The 22050-nt window shown below is 52.0% G+C and overlaps 1 protein-coding gene across 5 annotated transcripts in view; it reads left to right on the top strand.

The window, feature by feature from the left end:
* AXIN2 (axin 2) overlaps nucleotides 1-17972 on the top strand; it is a 31935-nt gene extending 13963 nt beyond the window's left edge. For 4 of the 5 annotated variants that reach the window (XM_023652170.2, XM_023652168.2, XM_070227003.1 and 1 more), the window contains exons 4-11: nucleotides 6058-6160; nucleotides 8836-8976; nucleotides 9093-9604; nucleotides 9869-10063; nucleotides 10370-10603; nucleotides 11177-11272; nucleotides 12793-12960; nucleotides 16483-17972. In XM_023652170.2, the coding sequence (XP_023507938.2) occupies nucleotides 6058-6160; nucleotides 8836-8976; nucleotides 9093-9604; nucleotides 9869-10063; nucleotides 10370-10603; nucleotides 11177-11272; nucleotides 12793-12960; nucleotides 16483-16609 (1576 nt within the window). In that variant the 3' untranslated portion in view covers nucleotides 16610-17972. The remainder of the gene's footprint in view (nucleotides 1-6057; nucleotides 6161-8835; nucleotides 8977-9092; nucleotides 9605-9868; nucleotides 10064-10369; nucleotides 10604-11176; nucleotides 11273-12792; nucleotides 12961-16482) is intronic. The other variant, XM_070227004.1, reaches the window with a different exon arrangement.
* The last annotated feature ends 4078 nt before the right edge of the window (nucleotides 17973-22050 follow it).

Here is a 22050-nt window from a genome sequence, read left to right as displayed (position 1 = left end):
TTTTTCTCTGTCATTCTCCCTGCTGTCATTTCTTGCTCCTGTCTGTGTACTTGCTTCCAGCAGCATTACTCCTTCAGCTTTTATTAATTTGTGGATTGCGTGGGAGTCTTAGCGTTATGTGTGAAGTAAGAGTAAGTGGGATTTGAATGCGGGCATTGAGTGACTCTCCTAAGTCAGATGTAGTTTCTTTAAGACTGTAAGACTTCTGTTTAGTTCTGTAGAGACTATTTTGGCTTGCTTCCTGCTCCTCGCCTGCATGTCGGTCCCCATCATTGAGGTGTTATCCTGGCTTCGGGAGGAGATAACTGGCCGTAGTCCCCATGCCTATCTGAGCCTCACAAGACCTAGTCGAAAAGGTCGGCAGTCACCTGTGACTTTACAGATGAGGAAGAAGAAAGGCCCACTGTTGCCATAGGCACTCATGTCAGAGACAGAACTCAACTCCAGGCCAGACACGGCCCCTGGCCTTTGCCTGTTAGACTCCTCCCACCAAGCACGAAAATTTCCCACATGCGCTATGTTATTAGGACCAGTTGATAAGGAGACCGTTATGCCACTTCCCTTACTTTTGTTTATTAGTGACCACACTGCTTGCTTTTTTAATGGGTTGGGGGACTGCGAGGGAGCAAGTCCTGGTTTCTCCCCTGCACCCTCTGCCTTCACCCTTCTTTGGTCTCCTTTCCAGAAGGAAGACTCTCTATTTTTATTTACATGTGACTTTAAAGCTCTCCCCTTCCCTCCTCTAGCGAAAGCACTTGTCGACTTGAAGCCACTTTCAGGGATCAGAGAAGCTACCTTTGTGAGTCAGCTGTTCTAGGTGGCAGGGGTTTGTCCCTCACTTAGCGGGTTTCTCTTGGGGGCACAGTAGATACCCTTGGGTCCCAGTGGGAGGACCTCAGGGTGTTGTGAGCCCCTCCTGTAGTGTAGCTCCCTTGGGTTGGTGATGAGTAAACCAGGATGCCAATGCCAAGAGATGTACCTGGAGGCTCGGAGACCTGGGGGCTCACGGCATTGGATCTGATCTGATGTCCACGTTGGGGCTCTGAGCCTCCTTGCCACCAAGTGGGAAGTTATCAGATGCGGCCACTGCAGCTGCACCCACTTGGGGGTGTTTATACCAACCAAGAGCGTGTTTCTCATCAGTGCGGGATCCTCTTCTCTCAGGAGTCCTCTGTCCAGGGCTGTTTGCCTCATGTGGCCTATGGAAGGGGACAAAGGGGCCTCTGGAACAAGAGCCCATTGGGCTTACAGGTTCCTGTGGGTCTTGAGCTGCCAGGCCCTGGGGGTCCCTGGGGCCTCCCGCTCTCCTGCCTGGCAGACTTGGCGTGCCCTGAAAGCCGGGCTGTGCGAGGTGCTTTCTGGCTGCCTGGCCGGGTGGGTGTGATCTGCCCAGCGTCGGGCGGGTCGCCCGGGATTCCCAGGGCTGGGATCAGACCCCTCTTCAGCGCTCTGCCAATTGTGGGCCTGGCGCAGATGAGAGCGCCGAGCGAGAAATAAAGTGTGTGGGGGATGAAAAGCTGCACTGAATCGCTTTCAGCCCATTGTTCCTCTGGGGAAGCTTAGAGGGGATAAGAGGGTAGCAGGCCCCTTTGAAATTTCCTTGAACAAGTGAATAGGAGCGCCCCATAAAGCATGAAAAGCCCTGGCTGTTTCTCCTGGTCACAATGGCTGGCCGGGCTGCGAGGGGCTGGGGAGTGGGGCTGGGGAGTGGGGCGGCTGCCCTGCTGGGAGTTGGGGAGGGGATGCGGCTGGGGAGAGTGGAGAGGGGGTCACAGGCGGCCTTCAATAGACTCCAGAAGGTTGGAGTTCATTAGACACAAGCCCAGGGAGGCAATTGTCTCATTTGCGACAGAACCAATTAAGTCCCGGGGGCCTTTGCGAGAGGCCTGGATGGAATTGGGCAGGGCCGCGCCCTTGGTGCTTCCAGAGCGCTGGCCTGGGCCTGGAGGGGCAGAGCGGACAGGGGCGTTCCAGGAAGCGTTGCCTCTCCCCAAGCCCGCTGCCGACTTGTTTTCCCGCTCAGTAAAAAGCCCTGTTAAAGATGGCGGGTGATTTGGGTCTTCGGGGGAGGTCTCTGGGAAAGCTGTTTTACGAGCCTGTTACTCTGAAACCCACCTTCTCGGAAGAAATGGATTTTTAATTTTTTTTGAGGGCGGGGGGAGTTGGCTGCCAGACTGCCAGCAAAGTCCTAAGTCCCGGTCCTAGGAGCACTGGGGGCAGAAGGAGGCAGGGCGAATCCAGGGCATCAGGCCTGGGAGGACGCAGCCCCGGGGCTGGAAACAGCAGAAACAGCAGCTTCCATGCCGCCCAAGGTGCTTCTGAGCTACAGCGAGGGTGGGGAGGCGACTCGGGCTTTGCTTTCTGTGCAGAGCTGCTCTTCAAATCAGGATCCACTCGATGTGGAGGTTGCTGGTGCCATGTCACAAAATCAGTGCAAGTCGCTCTCCTCGCCTTTCACGCCGAGGGGGGCACCGGGCACTTTATTTATTTATTTTTATTTCCTTATATCTTATTTATGGGTTTACTTTGGACACCAGGGAAGGCATCTGAGTGAACTTCAAATATTACCTTATCTTACAAACCAGGCTTTTGATGTTGGCTGTGATCAGAGGCCGCCTTCCGAGCGGTTGCCAAATGAAAATGCGGGTGGACGCACGTGCGCCTGAGTCTGCTCTTTCAAAGCCGCCGGAAAACCGACCTTCAGGTTAGGCCGGGCACGGGGGAGTCAAAAGGCTAAGCTAATTGGCTCGGCTTAAATGGCAGCTAAGTGGAGTCCACACTTCAAAACCAGTGCTCCCCAGAAACAGCTGGGCCCGGCAGCGGGCTCGTTAGCTAAAATGTTTATAATTAAAGTAGACTGTGCGGGGACCAAAACTTGGGCACTCTTCAGCTCACAGTTGTGAGTAGCCAGGAAGCCGATCCTAGACTTTTAGAGCCTGAATCAAAAGAAGAGAGGCCCACTTCTGGAATGAGGGGCTGTTCTGGAAGAAGATTCTTGGCTTGGGGGGGAATTCAAGCCACATTTCCTTGAAGGTGCCTGTTAAGCCTCTTTGAGCCTCTGCAAGTTGAAATCTCCCTTTTTTGTCTGGTCAGAAGTTTCCTTTCCTGCAGTTGGATCCTTCGCCTGCCCTGGGTGAAGAGGTGGTGTGTGTTGGTTGGGGGTGCTTAAAGAATCATTTGTTTCTCTTGCCTTCAGTCGGGCAGTGACCTGCTTCCCCTGCGCCCCCTTCCATACCCACCTCCCCCATTTATCTTTTTTTCTTCTACCTTAATGGATAAAGAAAAAGAGATATAAAAAAGCCTTGCCACTAATTTCCATCTGAGAAGAAAGAGCAAAGGCTACTCAAGGACAGAGTATTGGAGGAGATGGATGGGGGCCTCCTCTGGGACACCTAAAGCCTGTGTGTGTCACAGTGGAGTTCATGGGGTGCTTGGCTCCTGCCCCCCAAGATTGTCAGGCAGAGGCCTGGAGCAGAGCCATCCACTCTTAGAAAGCCCGTGGAAGACTCGCTGGTCAGAAGGCGTGGACAGTGTCTTACAACCCTGGGGCAGCAGAAGTTGGTTGGGCCAGCATGAGACCCAATCTGTGGGAACCCCCCTGTCATCCCCACCCCACAAGGGATTTTAGGTAGATATTCACCGTGCTTTGGAAGCCACCTCGCATGTCCCGTAGCCAGTGAGTACTAAGTGGTGGGGGAAGACTTTCCAGAATGTTCCCCAAATCTCCCATTCACCCCTTGAGAATGTCAGATGGCTTTGTGGGGCTTAGGAAATGACCCCTCTCCCCCCGCCCCCATGTTCAGACAGTCAGGAAGCTTGGCTCCTCCAGTTGGGGCTGAGAGTATAGGTTGTTGAGTTGAGGACACCTGTTCCAGAGTCCAACAGGGCATGGCTCCGGATCCTGGATCTAACCGCTACTGACTGACTCCAAGCGAGTTACGGAGCATCTGTGGTCATCTGTAAGATGTGGTGAATTAGGGTGTTTGTGAGAATGAAGTTGGATTATATGTCAGATGTGTCTGACCCACAGTAGGAACTCAGTACATGGGGCCTGCCGGCCTTGGGTTGGAATCAATCCCCTGGTGTGAAATTTGGTTACTGGACAAGCCAGGCATACTTGTGAGAACCCAGTTTTCTCCCATGTCTTGTAAACAATCCCAAGGTGAAAACACTGAGTTTTGGTAAATAAGTTCCAGGTGGTTCAGTAAGTTTCTGGACTTAGAACCTTTTATCCTACTTGGCCTTAGAGGCCCAATCAAGTCCCAGGCCTCAGTGAGTAGGGGGCTGTCTGGGAGACTTGGCCGGCACTGGTCATCTGGCTCTGACCCGCCCCACAGTGCTCCCCGTGTCTGCCCCCCCCGGCCTTTCTCTGGGACAGGACTCACACTGTGTGTAAGTCCGTGCTTTGTATTGATCTCTCTTCTCCCCCTGCACCCTCAAAACGATTATCCTTGATGTGCTTCTTAGCCAAGGTTTGGCTAATACATATCATTGGACTGTTGATCTGCTGTGATCTGCATCATTCCACAGTGGTCCTCTTCTCTGGCCTAGGTCAGCAGACTTCCAGAAAATGCCTTAGAATTCTAGGGCATTCCAGATAAGGAGTTAGAGGTCAACCAGTGACCCTTGGCTGCGCCTGGGTATTTTTAGGCACCCCTGGTTTTCCCCCACTGCTGATGAGCCGAAGATGTTTTTCTTCCTCTCACCCTATGATGAACAATACACCAGGGAAAGGGAAATAACCAAATGCCTAATTTCAGTATTTACAGCCTTCAAGCATGGTTCAGTATGGCAATGTTGGAACCCTGAGGCGTTTGTGAATGGGTGGCCTCCAGGAGGGACAGCCAGGGGAAAATGGTCACACCTTGACCATTCAACTGCTTTCAAGAACAAAATTCTTTTTAAAAAATCATGGCAACTCCAGGTCATGTTTCTAGCGAAGACTGGCTGGAGTGGAGGCGTTTCTTACCGCTTCCTCTTGCCTTTTTTAAAAATATAATGATGAAGGACATAGGGGCCCCTACTGCCTTCACGTATTTGCTCAAAGGTCACCTTTGCAGCAAGGACTTCAGTGACCTACCCCCTGCTGTTTAAAATTTCAGCTCCCTCGTGCTTCCCTGCTCATCAGAAGTCCTCTCTCCCCATCTCCTGCAGTGTATTTCATCATCGTATTTACCACCTTCTAACATACCTTAGATTTTACTCTTTTATTTTTGCTTACTGCCTGTGCCCCCCATTAAGTGCCCCCCATTAAGTATAAGCTTCATCAGGGCAGTTGTCTGCATTTTTATCCCTTTCCTTCCCTGCCCTCTTGCCCAGTGCCTAGAACAAGGTCTGGCACATAGTAGGTACTCAGATATTTGAATGAATTGCGTAGAATGCCACCTAGTAAGGGCTTTCTCTTTATGCCCACATTGGTCGTGTGACTTAGAGAATTCATTGGTTGGGGTGGTAGGGTTTGAAGCTGAGAGAAGGAGCCCAAAGATCCCCTTGGGGTAATTTATAAAAGGAAGAAACTTGGAAACAACTGGGAGGTTGACTCCTGGGGAATTACACAGACCGTCACTAATGCCTGGCTTGGCCCTCCTATCCTGCGGTATTTTGCCCTGTACGCTCTGTCAGGCCCCGGTTTCCTGATCTGGGGTGGTACGTTGCAGTGGTAACAGACTGTTGGGAGGACCAAAGAGAAATTAAATCTCCTACTTGGGGCACCTGTAAAATAGGGGCACCTTCTCTCTGACTGGGCCCGCTGGAGTGTAACCCAGTTGTAAGACAACAACCCGAGAGATGAGCTTACCAAGCTCTTCCCAAGTCGACCATCCTGAATCCAAGAGGGAGCCAAATTTCCAGAGATGATTGATGAGCAGGAAGTTTGGTAGTTTGATCCTGGATTGATCTTTCCCTGTGAAAGCAGCCATGGTGCCCGGGTGGGTGGTGCACGCCCATGGAGGCATGTGGCCCTCTCCATTGGCAGGATCTCAGGATGGCCTGTGAGTCAGCCCATGTGCTGAAAGCATCCTCACGAGCCTGTGGGTTCTGTCTTTTCCCTTCCCTTAGAGACGGAATCCCTCCTTATCGTGTGGGGAGTAAGAAACAGCTCCAGAGAGAAATGCATCGCAGTGTGAAGGCCAATGGCCAAGTGTCTCTACCTCATTTCCCGGTGAGTATAGTCTGGAGGGGGGAGGCAGCTGTTTCAGCCTTGTTGCGCCCTGAAGAAAAGGGGTGGGAGGTGTAGGGAAGTTAGGAGGAACAGTGCCTGGGGGCTGCTACGGGGGAGGGAAGGAAAGAACCAGGCAAGAGCTATCACATGGGTCGTTGGGGTGTGATACTGAGTGGAGTGAAACTCAAGGTGACCTACTTGAACCTTTACATTTTCTCAGTTCAAAAAAGAAAATTCTCTGGGCAGGCCCTTGGCATGCTGGTTAAGTTTGCACGCTCTGCTTCAGTGGCCCAGGGTTGGTGTGTTTGGATCTTGGGTGCAGACCTACACACCAGTCATCAAGCCATGCTGTGGCAGCATCCCACATACAAAATAGAGGAAGATTGGCAACAGATCTTAGCTCAGGGACAGTCTTTCTCAAGCAAAAGGAGGAAGATTGGCAATGGATGTTAGCTCATGGCCAATCTTCCTCACCAAAAAAAGACCAAACACACACACACACACACAAAGAAAATTCTCTATCAGAAAGAAGCCAAAGCAGTTCCTTCCCAGGAACCAAGAAATGGTAGGAGATAATTCCCTGCTTCTCACTGGGTTCCCACTAGAATGGAAGCCCCCTGAGGGCAGGGAGTTTTGTCTATTCTGTTAACTTCCATATCCACAGAGACTAGAACAATGCCTGGCAAATAATAGGTGCCTAATAAGCACTTGTTGATGGAATGAATGCATGGAGAGGAACCTCTGCCCCCTGTGGAAGGAAAATTTCATCGCTTGGACCTTCTCCTTGTGTTGATTGCACGGCTCGGCCATTTCAGTTGTCCATTTATCTGTTTACTTGGCCATTTCTCCTGCTGACTTCTGAAACCGTGGAGGGCAGCTGTTCCGTCTTGTCTTTTTCCAACCCCAGAACTTGGCTTAGTACCTGCTATTGAATCTGCACCTAATAAATGCTGAATGAATGAAGTGTTTGGAACTTCAGGTGGTTGGAAGTGAGGATCCCATGAGCAGCTCCTTCCTGTGATTGAGATGAGATGCCAGCATGGTGTGAGCAACTTGTCTGGAACCTCCCCTTCTCGTTCCAAGTCCTGGAGGGCAGCCAGCAGGTGGCCCCTGGACTCAAGAGAGCCTTCTCATTACATTTCAGGAGCTGTGCTGCTTGCAGACTCTTGAGTTCCAGGTTGCAAGGAAGCTGTTCCTTAGGGAAAGGAAGAGAGTGCCCAGTGTAGAGCGCCATCTCTGTTTATGAATCCTTCCTGCCAGCTTCAGAGGATCCAGTTGGTCCATTAGTTATGTTGCATTTAGAAAATTAACACATCGAATTGCTAATCCCCTGTTGCATTAGTGCACGGATTGTTGTCAGAGCGCCTCCCCTGCAGGCTCCCCACGCGGTCCAGGACAGACTTAACCTTGTCCTAAAATTAACATAAGATTGCTTTTCTGAGGACCTCCAGCCTCCCCCTCCTCAGTAACAATCCCCCGCAAATACAACAGTGTTGATGATACACATTTTTTTTTTTGGCGGGGTGGGGGTGGTACGTGTGTTAATAAAGAAAAGTTCTACCACCCAAGCTTGTGAATTAGATGATTTTGTCCTGGGGTGTGCAAATCGACTCAACTCCACAAGGCAGCGCTTTGACTGGGGGCTGCGTGGAGCCAGCCTGTGTGAGGATGGCCATCTCCTACCGAGGGGCCTTTCTGTGCCCTGGGATCTGCAGCTAAGTGGTTGCCGTGGTGAGGCCTGGCTCATGTGCTGGGGAGATGCTTGTGTGCCTTTGCAGGTCAGCTTTCTGCTGCCCCCACCCCAAAGAAAAGGGCAAAGCAAGAAGGGAATGAGGGAGAAGGAGGCAGAAGAACCGAGGAGGTGGGGGGCGAGATGACAGGAGGAGGACAGAAAGCTGGCAGTGGGGGTTCTCTCTGTTGGCTGCTTTTGGCAGGCGCGCCCGGTGCCTTTTATATTCTGTACTTGGTTTGGAGATGTTCCCTTTTCCCTTGATAGATCAGATTCAGGCAGCCAGACTCAGCAGTGTTCTGCTACTAGCCTGCAGCAGCCTTCTTCATTTTCTGTACAAAGAGATGGGGAGGCGGGGGGCGCAGGAAAGCGAGGGACATGTAGGACACTGTTGAGACAACACCACCTCAAAGGTGCGCAGTGTGCGGCCAGGAAATAAATTACCGCTTCTTCTGATCTGGCCGTGTGACTTTTTTTTTTTTTTTCCCTTTTCCTCTCCCCCACCTCCCTTCCAATCTTATTTTTTTAAATTTCCAGCTCCCCTTCTGTTTAGACTCGCCTTTCTGTTCCTTGAGTTGGTCTCTCTCCCCTCCCCACCTCAGAGGGCTGCCTTTTTTTTTTTTTTTTTTTTTTTGATGTTTGACAACAGTCTTTGAAGATTTTCTACTTCAGAGTAGCTACTGATGGGCTGGTTGTACTACAGAGAGAACAAGCGGGGCCTCTCGGAGTGCGACCAACTGCTCCTGCCCAAGGCAAACGCTGGTGGGGACCATGGCTCTCCATGAGGCCGCGGTGCTGGCGCATAAAACTGCCGAGCAGCCCGGGCCGCCGCGCCGTCCGCTCTCTGCTCCAGCGCAGAGCCACCACGCCCGGCGCCGGGCCGCCGCTGTCCCCTCTTGCTGGCCTGCTAAACATGCCTCGTCCCCTTCCTCCCCGCGTCCTCTAGAGAACCCACCGCCTGCCCAAGGAGATGACCCCCGTGGAGCCCGCCACCTTTGCGGCCGAATTGATCTCCAGGCTGGAGAAGCTGAAGCTGGAGCTGGAGAGCCGCCACAGTCTGGAGGAGCGACTGCAGCAGATCCGAGAGGTAGTGCTGGCCCTGGGCTGGGGCTGGGGGCGCCGCTCCTCCCCTTGACCCAGTGCCCTGCCAGGGGGCCCTCCCACTTACTGGGTCGCTCCCCCTTCTGCTGTCTGCCCTTCCAGGATGAAGAGAAGGACGGCTCCGACCTAGCGCTCAGCTCGCGGGAGGGGGGGCCCACCCAGCACCCCCTCTCCCTCTTACCCTCTGGCAGCTATGAGGAGGACCCACAGACGATTCTGGACGACCACCTGTCCAGGGTCCTCAAGACCCCTGGCTGCCAGTCCCCGGGTGTGGGCCGCTACAGCCCCCGTTCCCGCTCCCCTGACCACCACCACCACCACCACCAGCAGTACCACCCCCTCCTCCCGCCCGGGGGCAAGCTGCCCCCCGCCGCAGCCTTGCCGGCCGGCTGCCCCCTCCTTGGGGCCAAGGGCTTCGTGACCAAGCAGACGACGAAGCACGTCCATCACCACTACATCCACCACCACGCCGTCCCCAAGACCAAGGAGGAGATTGAGGCGGAGGCCGCCCAGAGGGTGCGCTGCTTCTGCCCTGGGGGCCCTGAGTACTACTGCTACTCGAAATGCAAGAGCCACCCCAAGGCTCCGGAGCCCGCGCCAGTGGAGCAGTTTGGGTAAGTGTGAGGCAGACTGGAGGATCCCGGCGGGGACTGCTCTCCCCACCAGAGCCCTGGGCAGGTGGGGGAGGGGGGGTGTGGGGGGTGGTTGGAGGTCACAGGCATTTAGCATCCGGGAGGGTGGTACAGGGTGGGGCAAGGCAGGGGAGCAGGTGCCTGGGTCTGTCGTGTCACCCTAGCACTTGCCGAACTGCCCGATGGGACGAGTCCTGGAGGTGTGACGGGCTCTCTGGGACGGGTGTGGCTCTTGGTTCCCCACAGTGGCAGCAGAGGCAGTACACTGCCCAAACGGAGTGGGAAAGGCACGGAGCCGGGCCTGGCCTTGCCCGCCAGGGAAGGAGGGGCCCCAGGCGCAGCTGGGGTGCCGCAGCTGCCCGGGGAGGAAGGAGACAGGTCGCAGGATGTCTGGCAGTGGATGCTGGAGAGCGAGCGGCAGAGCAAGCCCAAGCCCCACAGGTAAACACCGCGGCCGCCGCGAGGGTCCGGCCACCGCGGAGGTGTCGTGGGGAGGGCTATTTTTGCAGTCGGCCGAAAACAAATGGGACTGTTTGCTCTTGCCATCTTAATATTAAATGTTGGACTGAGCAGACCACAAAAATGCCATGTTTTGGCAACGCCCCCTGTTCGTGTTATGGTAGGGTTATTTTTTTCTTCTCTCTCTGAAGGCAGAATAGAGAAGTTTCTATTGAAGTCACATTTTCCAGTTTTTCTAACCCAGTTTCTTTCCTTCTGCGTTCTCTCGCCTCATTCGTTCTTGTTCAGTGCCCAAAGCGCAAAAAAGGCCTACCCCTTAGAGTCTGCCCGCGTGTCCCCAGCCGAGCGAGCCGGTCGGCACCACCTTTGGGGGGGCGGCAACGGGCACCCCCGCGCCACCCCCCGAGCCCACCCGTTCGCCCAGGACCCTGCGATGCCTCCCCTGACCCCACCCAACACCCTGGCCCAGCTGGAGGAGGCCTGCCGTAGGCTGGCGGAGGTGTCCAAGCCTCCGAAGCAGCGGTGAGTGAGTGGAGAAGGCCTCCGCGGGGAGGGCAGGGATGGGGGGTGGAGGCGGTGCCCTGGCCTGTCCCTGGAGGGAACGAACGCCTTGTCTGCCTAGGTCCTCATCCCTTCTTGGGGGGGAGGATTTGCTCCTGGCTGCCTGAGATTCTCCCTTCCAACCTCCAGAAATTGTTCCTTTTAGTTCCCTTGCTTCTGAAGAGCTAACTGGGATCTGTGTGTTAGGCAAGTCGTGCCTAGAAGGAGGGGAATGAATTTCAGTCATTCCTTACAAGTCCCATTGCTTACTGACGTCCTGATCATTGAAGGCTGGTTAGATGAGTGTATAAGAAGCCATGACTGGGGACTCGAGAGCCTTCAGCCCCTGCCTGGGCTGGCAGTGTCCAGTCCCAGGTTTCGGTGGGGGAGGGGTTTGGCGGGCACTTAGGATGGCTGTTCCTGAGACGTCTTCCAGGCCTCAGTTGGGTCTCCCCATGGATGGAAGTCAGTTCTGTGCCTCTTTAGGTGGTCACCCCATTTGCCCTGGGGACAGCAGGCTTACCTCTGAATCCTCCGCTCTGGCCGTGTCCTCAGGTGCTGCACGGCCAGTCAGCAGAGGGACAGGAACCACTCGGCCACTGGTCAAGCAGGAGCCACGCCCTTCTCCAACCCAACCCTGGCTTCTGAGGAGTGAGTGTCTTTACCTGGCATTGCTGAGATCTGCCTGGTGGTTACGTTTCAGGGTATTCACTGTCTGGAGTTGTGATTTCTGAAAACTTTTTTCAGTATATAAAATCACCTTGATTTTAAAGTTAGCAACAAGGAACAGTAAACAAAGATGCTGTCGTAAATTAAGATCTTGAAAACCCTGCCTGTACTGAGAAATACATTGTGAATGCATCATGACCTGTGCACAGGTGTTCCTTCCTGAAGCGATGGACGGCTCAGGGTTCCTGGTACACAGTAATCAAAGCTGAGATATGAAGCTGTTAGCAGGTAGATAAAAGGGACCCCCAAACCCAGATGGAAATGTTATCCCCATTCAGCTTGCAAGTTAGCAAGTTGGAAACATCTTTTCTTCCCCCAAAAAATTGGCACCTGAGCTAACAACTGTTACCAATCATCTTCTTTTTTTTTTTCTGCTTTTTCTCCCCAAGTTCCCTCAGTACATAGTTGTATATTTTAGTTGTGGGTCCTTCTAGTTGTGGCATGTGGGATGCCTCCTCAGCGTGGCCTGATGAGTGGTGCCATGTCCGCGGCCAGGATCCAAACCAGTGAAACCCTGGGCCACGGAAGTGGAGTGCGCGAACTCAATCACTCGGCCATGGGGCTGGCCCCTGGAGACATCTTTGTGTCACACTGAGCAGGAAGATGATTCTCCATCATTGTAGAGATGGAGAGAGGGTGATCTTTGTTGTTTTGCTTGGGAAAAACAGGACTTCTTTCTCAATTGTGCCATGATTCTTTTCATAAATTTACACTCTTGAAAAGTGAGCAGAGGAGCCTGGCTTTGTTTAATTATAGGAGGGTGCCTTTAAACAGAAGTCTGCTGCAGAAATCTAGAATGGTCTAAATAATTAAAGTTTCTCTCTTAGCTTCTTCATCTTGAGCAATCAACAATGTTTAAATTCCTGAATAAGCCACCGCCCTGGACCCTTTTGTTTTAATTGGTTGACCTTAAGTCTACCAGCTGTCCGGGCCTGCAGCTTTTTTTTTTAAGCCACTCTACAAAAATTTGGAATAAATGGGGAAGTTGAAATGACCATGGGCTAACCCCCAGTGGGCTCTAGCATTCTGAGTTCATGTCATCCCATAAAGTGCTCTGGGTTTGTCTCCCCAGCAAACCCTGGTTGGGGTGTTTGTCCCTGTGATAGTTTCTCCTCTCTCATCTTCTCTGGTAAGCACCCCATTTGTGCCAACCTGAAGCTGCTCTGTCCCCCCATTTGGTGGCAGTGAGGAAAACAATAGCAATTTGTACAACCCAAAGGAAATTGTCCCTTCCTGTGTGCCCCACAAGATGACCTAGCATTAGACGGTGTTTCCACTAGAGGTGGCTGCCTCTGTGATATGGGGTCCCCACGTCCAGGCCCCCTGGAGCTTACAGCCTCACTTCATCTCTGGAAATAGTGTTTGGAGAGCCTGCGTGTGTGTGTGTGTGTTTCCTTGCTGCCTTCAAACACTGAACTTGCTGCGTTCCATCTTATTTTCAGTCACAAAGAGCCAAAGAAACTGGCAGGGGTCCACGTGCTCCAGGCCAGTGAGTTGGTCGTCACTTACTTTTTCTGTGGAGAAGAAATCCCATACAGGAGGATGCTGAAGGCTCAGAGCCTGACCCTGGGCCACTTTAAAGAGCAGCTCAGCAAAAAGGGAAATTATAGGTAAGAGTCCTGTGGCTTCTTTCTGCTCCAGAGTTTGTTTGCTCAGAACCCAGAGCCAGAGTCGCTTCCCTGGCCCGGCCAGACCTGGGAGGGGCCGGAGAGCCGGGTTAGGAAGCGCTCGGGGAGGCCGTTGGAGTGGGCTGCCCGGCGCTTCAGTTCTTCCTCATTTCCTCTCTCCCCTCACCACTAACAGAAATAACACAGCATCGGGGAGGCCACTGGGAGGGCTCTGTGGGGACCTGGACGGCTTTTCCAGGTGAACAAGACTCTGAGGAGAAAGGGGGCAGTTTGCTTTGTCAGAAGGAGAGCTGGGCTTGGGCTGCCTTGTGGGAGCTCTTCCTGACAGAGGTATGTGGAGGGAGGAAAGAGACAGACAGACAGGCCGATTAGGAGACCAGAAGACTGCTCTGCTGGCTTGGGTCTGGGAGAGACTGTCCACACTGCAGGCTTAGGGAAGGGCAGAGACCACTGCCTGGGGGTGTAGACAGCATTCTCCTTCCTCAGCCTTTCTGCCTGAAGCACCACCCCACTCTTTTATGGGTCATGTGAAGCAGAAATGCTCTTTTGTCCATAACCAAGAAGGGCAGGACCTGTGGGTGGGCACCAGGTGGACAGGGCTGGCCACTCTCCTGCCAGGGCCTCACCACCTTCCCTCCCTGCTGGGGCCTTAGGGAAGGGAGCTTCCCACTCTCCAGGCTCCCTTTCCTCGTCTGCACAGTGGAGGTGCCCACCCTGGCTGTCCAGGGCCCTGGAGAGGATTCGAGAACCAGCCCTGGACCATTTCGTGGTTACTTTCCCCTTAATGCTGGGCAGGTGATGACTCCAGAGTCCTGCCTGCCCCTTCTCAATGGCCTTCATCCCAAGGGAATATGTGAGTCCTGCTCCAACTATATCTCGGCTGCAGGGCGGGGACAAGGGAGGGGCAAGCGAGGCGCCCAGCACGTGGTTTAAGGAGGGGCACAGAAGGTGCCAACCACTCCGCCTCAAGCCTGGATGGGAGTGGAGAACTTTCATAGCACTTAGCAACCTGCCGGGTGGGCACTGGCTTCTAGACTCAGGCGAGCCCACCTCCAGGGCCCTGAGACCCCGTCCCTTCCCAGCGCCAGCCCTGTGTAGCTCTACCAGCCACCTCTGCCTGGGAGCCGATTGGGGCAGGGGCCCAGAGTGGTTCCTCTTCTAGGGGAAGGGACAGGGCTCGGGCTGGGACCCTGTAGGTGACTGACACTCAGTCCATGGAGCTGGGCTTAGATCTTTCCCTTTTACACCTGAGCAGAGACAATTCTGAAAATGTATCAAAGGGTTTGGGGAACAGGTCTGGCTGCTGCTTCTCCTTTTTTTTTTTAATCTTGAACAGACACAAGGTGAAACTAATTACACAAGTGTGCCCCTCCAGGGATTCATTTTGATCTCAGCTTTGACTCGGCTGGACTTTGAGTGGAACTGCAGGTGACCTTCAGGGGAGAAGGGCCACGGAGCACTGAGCAGCGAGGCTGCAGGGGAGGCTCCATGCTCAGCCACTCTGGCCACATCTGGCTCTGATTTTTTCTCTAAGGCACACTTAATAAGCCTGGCTTTGAAGCCCCGGCCTCTCCTTTAATGCACAAAGACTTGCACAAGTGGTCGACTCTCAAATTCTTTCCTGATTGGATCAGGCTGTGGCAAGGCCCTTCCCAGCCGCCTTATCTCTTTCTCCTTGCTCTCGCTGCCCTCCTGGGTCGGGGAGTGCAGGGTGCCATGCCTCGCCCTCCCAGCAGGGGTGCTGCTCCAACATTCACTTTGCACCCCCTCGGCCCCCAATAAAAAGCCCAGCGAGGACGGGGCTGTGGAGCAGGGGGACCTGAGCTGCGTTGAGTAATCTCCCTGTGGCAGGGGTTCAGCCGGAGAACAATCCCTCCAGGCGGGCCAGACGCTATTGGTGCCAGATGTCAGAAGAAAGCAGAGTTTGCCACATAAAGCATGTTGCAGTGGAAAAGCCCGTTTCTTGGAGAAAACGAGGGCAGCGCTGCACTTTTGAAGTCTTGGGGGTGGGGCCACGGGAATGTCTCCTCTCTGGAAGAGGTGGCAATTATGTAAAAGGTCACTGCCTGTTTGTTCAGAGATGCCGTGAAAGCCCTGCTCGCCTGGTAAACCCGAGGTCGGGCTGGAGCTGGCGGCCCAGGGGCGTGACTGAGGGGGCATCGGAATTTGAGCCTCTTATTTGGATAAGTGACTTTTTCCCGCTATCGGGGTCTCGTGAGCACAGAGCCCCTTCCCATTTTCGCACCATCTCCAGGGGCCTCCCGAGATGCCCACCCCCTCTCCATGCAGCGTTCTCACCCACTAGAGCCGTGTGTGCTGCTCACCCGGACGCTCCAGCTCAGCTGGGAACGCGGAAAACAGAGCCCTGACCAAACGCAGCTGTTTCACTTTACTTCTTATCTCTTAGGAAAGTATTTGGCTTGCCTTCATCAAAGAGGAAAGAAATTTAGCTCTAACCAAGGGGAATTAATTTTTTTAAGAGAAAAGACAAAAATAAAAAAACAACCATAACCCTAAGACACAATTTAATTCTTTTAGAGAGACTGCCCCCTCCCCCCAGGGGACTGTGACCCTCTCTCCTGTGAGTGGCCTTGGTTGGCCGAAGATGACGCTTGCAGGGGCAAGTTTAATCCATCTGAGGGGTCTCACTGGCTGGGGATGGGCAAGAGAGAGGCTCCCCCTTCACTTCCTCAGAAGAGGCCTGGGAGTGGGCCTGGCCCAGGAGGACGGACCGCAGTTGTTTCCAAATGTGACTCTCCTGCGAGAGGCCGGTCATTTGCACATACAATTAAACAGCCTTAGAAGAAAGAAGGCTGGGTGGGATAAAAGGAACCTTTAATCAAGGGGCATAATAGAAGGACCTTTCGTGTTTGACCCTGGAGGGGTGGGGTGGGAGAGGAGGAGGGAGGGAGAAGAGGGGAGCCTAGCATGCACCGGGGCTGTCTGCTACCCTGAGAAGCAAGATCAGGCTGGCCTGCCTCCTGCAGGGGCCACAGAGGAAGCAGCCTGTCTGTCCCATGGCTGTGCCAGAGACTGGCCGGCAGAGTTGGCGCATGGGCACTGGAGGGTGGGAAGGACAAGAGGTGTCAGCCTTCCACAGACTTCCATAGGTTCAGGGTGGCTGAGCCTGGGGTCTCTTTGAGGGGACCCCGCCCCCCAAAAGGGGACAAAGAAGCAGCTCTACTCTGCAGAGTTTGCTCTTCCCTGTATGTGTGTATTGGGTGACAGTAGCAGTTCTGGGCTGAAGACTGCAAGAGGGAAGCCACCCAGGCTGCTGGCTGCTCCCAGGGTGCCTGCCTGCCTTTCCTCCCCAGCGACATAAGACCCGCCCGGTGGTGCCCTCACTGGCCCCGGCTGCCCTCCAGATCCGATATGGACAGACGTTTCCATGCTCACCTACTGTTGCAGAATTCTTACGACACCTCACTCCTCAGTGTTCATATACTTGTAAACAAAGGAGAAAATGCAATTTCATCAAGATGGTTTTTGGGTTTTCCTTTTAAGGTATTACTTCAAAAAAGCAAGCGACGAGTTTGCCTGTGGAGCAGTTTTCGAGGAGATCTGGGACGATGAGACGGTGCTCCCCATGTATGAAGGCAGGATTCTGGGGAAGGTGGAGAGGATCGATTGAGCCTTTGGGGCTCGAACTGTGGGGCCTGAGCCCGCGCCACCGGTCTTGGACGTGAGCAACCACAATGAAGCATTTTGAAGGAAAACTAAACCAATGAAGAAGACAAAGTCTAGGGAAGAATTGGCCACTGGGCCTTCGGGAGGGTGGGGGGAGGTGGGTTATCATTATTCCCGAGCTGGGTACTGAGATAAGAAAAGCCTGAACTATTTATTAAAAACATGACCACTCTTGGCTATTGAAGATGCTGACTGTATCTGAGAGACTGCCATACATAATGTATGACTTCCTAGGGATCTGAAATCCATAAACTGAGAAACTGTATGGCTTACCTGAACAGGAATCCTTACTGATATTTATTGAACAATTAATTCCCCCCATCCCCAGTTTATGGATATGCTGCTTTAAACACGGAAGGGGGAGAGAGGAAGTTTTAATTGTTCTATCTAAACTTAGGAGTTGAACCAGGAGTGCATTAATGATTTCTTCATTAAAAGAAGAATTAAGCTCTGCCCTGCGTTTCTCCAAGTGAAGATAGACTTTTTAAATGGTGCCCTGCCATTGACACACACAGAAATTGGTGCATTTCTTATGCTGCTCTGTTTCGTCATAAAAGGTCTTGAGGTTTGACTTACGTTGCAACGTCCCCGCAGTTTTGGGGTTGTCGTGTTGGATGGGATGATCCATGGTGGAGGAGGGGGGAGCCTCATTGGGACCCCAGATGCACCCTGTAACTTCTTGTAGCTTCCCACCAAGGCCGGTGCCCAGTGGCTGGGGCCTGCTGGAACCTGATGGTTCAACTTGTGCTTTTATTGAAATAACAGCTCCTTGGAGTTTGTTTGTTTGTTTCAATTAGTTTTTGGACCACAGCCATTCTGGAAATTATCCCCCTGCCCCCTGCCCTGCAAAGGACAGTTGTGGGAAGACCTAGCAGCACCCTTTCCTCCATACACCTTCATTTTGACGTTCGGGTTTTTGTGTTAAGTTAATCTGTACCTTCTGTTTGCCATTGTTCTTTGTACTATACGTCTGTATATATTGTACGGCAGAAGAGTATTAGTCCACTATCTCTAGTGCTTGATCTTAAATCAGTACAGTACCTGTACCTGCACGGTGTCCCGCTCCGTGTGTCGCCCTATATTGAGGGCTCAAGCTTTCCCTTGTTTTTTGAAAGGGGTTTATGTACAAATATATTTTATGCCTTTTTATTACAAGTCTTGTACTCAATGACTTTTGCCATGGCATTTTGTTTTACTTATACTGTAAATTATGCATTATAAAGAGTTCATTTAAGGAAAATTACGTGGTACAATAATTATTGTAATTAAGAGATGTAGCCTTTATTAAAATTTTATATTTTTCAAAACGTTGGCCTTGTCTTTGAGTCCCGGGTGGGAGGCGGGCAGAGGCACCTTTGTGTGTGAACATCTCTGCTGGATTTCCCAACTTGCTCAGCCCACTGCTAACCAACCCTGAGTTCTTCTTACCCAGTCTGCACCTGTCCTGGGGTTTTGAAAATCTCTTCAAAATCACTCGGTTACTGGCTGAGGATTTTCCTGTGGAGAGAGGTATGAACAACATTTCCTCCGATGTCCACTTCCCTCTACCATCAGCCTCCTCCCAGGGAGACATCTGCAACCTGGCCAGGTAGGTGCAGGTGATAAGGGGCTGAGGCGGGCCCTCCCAGGAGTGCTCGATTCAGTAGGCAGCTCAGAGATGCAAAGCCTCTCAGAAAACAGTGTGTGGATCTGGAATATCCAATGGGGCCGATGAATCCTGAGCTCAGTGCTAACTACCCTCCCAGTGGCTGAGTAGACGTCAACTGCTGGCTTCAGTGAGGGTCTGGGCTGGAAAGGTGGGGAACAAACAGCAGGTGGTTCTGTAAGAAAACTGCACGGTTCACTGGACAGCTTGCTTGTATGGCCATGGAAGCTGGTGTGCAGTTGTTCACTCAACAAACACGTGTTCCTTCCCCATGCAGTGGCCGCTTGGAGTGCTGGGCTGTATTTTAGATCTGGGAGAGCAGATCTATTTAAACAAGTTCTGTGATGAACGCTTTTTAGGAATAAAGGGTCTGTGATGGCAGTCGGACTTCTTGTGGGCTGAGTTTTCATGGGCGGGATCTGCAGTGGATCTGTCTAGCTTTTTGTCTGTTGCAAACTGGCGTGAGGCTGACAGGACAGAAGTAAGCCAGGGTCCTGGCCTTGTGGCGCTAAGGCCTGGCTTGGACTGAACTGCCTGGATGTGGGGGCAGCATCATGAGGCGTCTGGGGCAGCTGCTGGCAGAGGAGGCGAGGATAGGGGGAGTCCGACACCGGAATGCAGGACTCCTTGATCTTGGTCCTAATGATGCAGCTTGCTGCACTCTTCCCCTTCTGCCTGGAGGGGGGGTTCACAGCAGGGGTATCCTGAACCCATTTCCAGCATCATAAGGTTCTTTCCAATCCCAAAGGATGAAGTGATGCAACCTGTAGTGCATGGTGGGTAGGGGGTTATGGCTTTTAATCTTCAGGCCTTTTGATTCATTCAGTGAGAATAATGAGATATAACACAGGCTTGGGGCTCAGAAAAACCTGGGCTCCAGTCCTGGCGCCACCACCTTCTGTGGAACCGCGGGCGTCTGTGCAAGAGCACCTCTTCTAAGGGGGCCTGTTTCTCTGCTGCTCTCATTTTAACAGTCAGGTGCTCTTCATCTGGCGTGGATGGGCTTCTGGGATCATGAACCCTGGACACTTTGCAGAGTCACCTGTGCCTTCCTCTGAGGAGAGGGTCTATACTTTTATTAGATTCTCAAAGGGATCCATGCCCCGAAAAAAGAAAAAGCTAAAGCCCATGGCTTGGGCTGTCAGCCGCTTTCTTCCCCTTCCCCAAATCATTTAAGACACAGCTCTTCCAGAAACCAGCTCCTTCCCTCCTCCAGCCCCTCGGGTCTCACCTGGGAGCTGGTGAGATGCAGCCTGCCCTCCCCAGACCTCCTGGCTGGACGGGTCCTGTGTGTCCGGACCTCTCTCAGTGGTCCCATTGCACGATGGAGTTGCGCTGCCCTAATCCGCTGGGATCTTCCCCTGTCTAAACCTCAGCTGCAAATCGGATTCACCTACTTGGTCTTCATTTCCTAGGTGCTTCCCTGTGCTCTGGTCTTGTTTCTCTGATTGTCAGCCAGCTAATCATGGGGGAAGTGCAGACTGGGCTGAGTCCTCTTCCGGCTGTCACACTGGGGAGCCACGGTTTCCTCATCTGTTACATGGAGATAATACACGTGCTTACCGTCTGGGGTTGCTGTGTTGGCGAAGGAGGGGACGTGGGTTCGGATCTCCCCCAGGGTCTCAGGAGTACTCACAGCTCCATCCTCACTAGCTGTATTGTTATTAGCTCCTCGGGTGGAAATTCCTTCTCCCCCTCTCCCTGCTGCAACAGCTGGGCCCTGGCATTCTGTTCTCTTGAGCTGGCACAGAGCCAAGAAGATGGTGGGCGAATGGGCCAGCAGACTGCCAGATTTGGAAACAGACTTCCAGCTAGAGCTGAGCTTTGGCCCCAGAGCATCTTTAAATTTTTCTTTATTAAGTCTGTGACCTTACACAATACTTGGAGATTCTGTGTGGACCCACCTAGGATGACAGTTCGTGCCGAGGGACTTGAAACGTGGGGTTATGGAAAAAGTATCCTGTTTACTTGCCCCCCCAATGTGTTGGGACCCTAATCATGCTGTCAGAAAGAAGGAAATTGGCAATTGCCCCAAGGAAAATAGTCCAGTGTATTTGAACAATTAGATAAGATTGGTTGTTTTCCTTGTTGGTGTTTGGAAAAGTGTTCCTCCTTTTTTACCTTTAGTAAATCATTTGGTTAGACAGAAACTCCCAAAATTACATAGACAATCCAAAAGAGCGGTTTATATCTTCCTTAGTAATTATTATCTCACTTTATCAACCAGATTTTGTAAAAATCTGACATGAGAGCAGGCCTCTGCTGTCTTCTATGACTTGCACCAGGAAGTGGGTAGTCCTGAGTTGGTTTAAACAAACAAAAAAACCACACACACACAAACATCACCACCACACACACACAGTTGGGTGTGTGAGTGTGTGTTGTGGGGGGGGAGTGGTGCTTTAGAAGGGATCTGCCACAGAAAGAACAGTGTCCCCTGAACAAGGGCTCCTCCACCTCAACAAGGCCCAGTTCTGAAAACAAATTCTCTGTGCTCCATTCTCTCTGACCTTTTAGTTCCCTAAGGTGCTCTGCTACTCAGGGCCTTTGCATATGCTGTTCCCTCTGCTGGGCACACCTCCTTCCTCAGCCCTTCCTGAGATTGTCTCTTTTCCAGCCTTCAGGTCTTGACTTAAATGTCAGAAGTCTTCCCTGACCATCGGATCCACATATGTCCTCATCTGATCCTCTCCATCACAGAACTTCGTTTATTCTTTCATTGTACATTCTAATTTGTAACTATACCATAATTATTTAATTGTCCCCTTATTCATCCATGAAGCGGGGAGTAAATATGCTTTTGTTCACCATTGTGTATGTGATACCCAGCATAGTGCTTGGCACCTAGGAGGCACTCAATATTCATACAGTAGAAGCAAAAAAGGAAAATAAAAATTATTTACAGTAGTATCACCTAAGATTAAGATAACCACTATTAAAACTTTGCACTATCTTTCCAAGTTAAAATACACACACACACACATATTTGCATAGGACCATAAAGTATCCACTATTTTGTAATCTGCATTTTTCACTCAGTAACATATCATTGGCTTATTTCCACATCAATAAATATTTTTCTATATTCTTCTGCAATATGACTTAAATGGATGGCTGAACTATCATTTATTTAACTAATCACGTATGGTTGGACATTTATATAGTTTCCAAATTCTTCAGTTCTAAGTCACATTGGAATGAAATCTTCATAGCTAACCACTCCCTCAGTATTCATAGCTAAAGAGTCTTTAATACTAGGATGGAGGTTTTTTGTGTAGAATTTCTGGGTCGAAGGTCCTTTCTAGAGCTTTGGCCACATCCTGTCTGACTGTCTGAGGCAGCGGCTTACCTGTCTTTGAATCCAGCGCCTTGCCTGTGGTTGACACTCAAGCCATGTCTGTATCACCAATTTGAATGTCAGACCTGGATATTCAAGGTTCTCCTCAATCTGAGCCAATCCTGCCTTTCTGTTACGATCTCCACTTCCGAGCTGCATAGCCTTGAGCAATGAACTTTGCTCTACCTGGGTTGGCCTCTTTGTAAAATGAGGTGAGTCATAAACGTCCTTCACAGTGCTGATGAAAGTTGCTCAGTGCACACAGTTCTCAGAAGAGAGTCTGGCCCATGACAAGGGCCTTGTACATGTCAGCTGCTATTATCGCCCACCGATCCCCACCATCTGGTCTTCGTGTCTGACTTTGCTAGCCCTTGTCCCTCCTTCCTTTCCCTCACCTGAGTTA

Source organism: Equus caballus, chromosome 11, assembly GCF_041296265.1.
Source record: "Equus caballus isolate H_3958 breed thoroughbred chromosome 11, TB-T2T, whole genome shotgun sequence".
Taxonomy (NCBI): Eukaryota; Metazoa; Chordata; class Mammalia; order Perissodactyla; family Equidae; genus Equus; species Equus caballus.
This window is presented reverse-complemented; position numbering and strand designations above follow the sequence as displayed.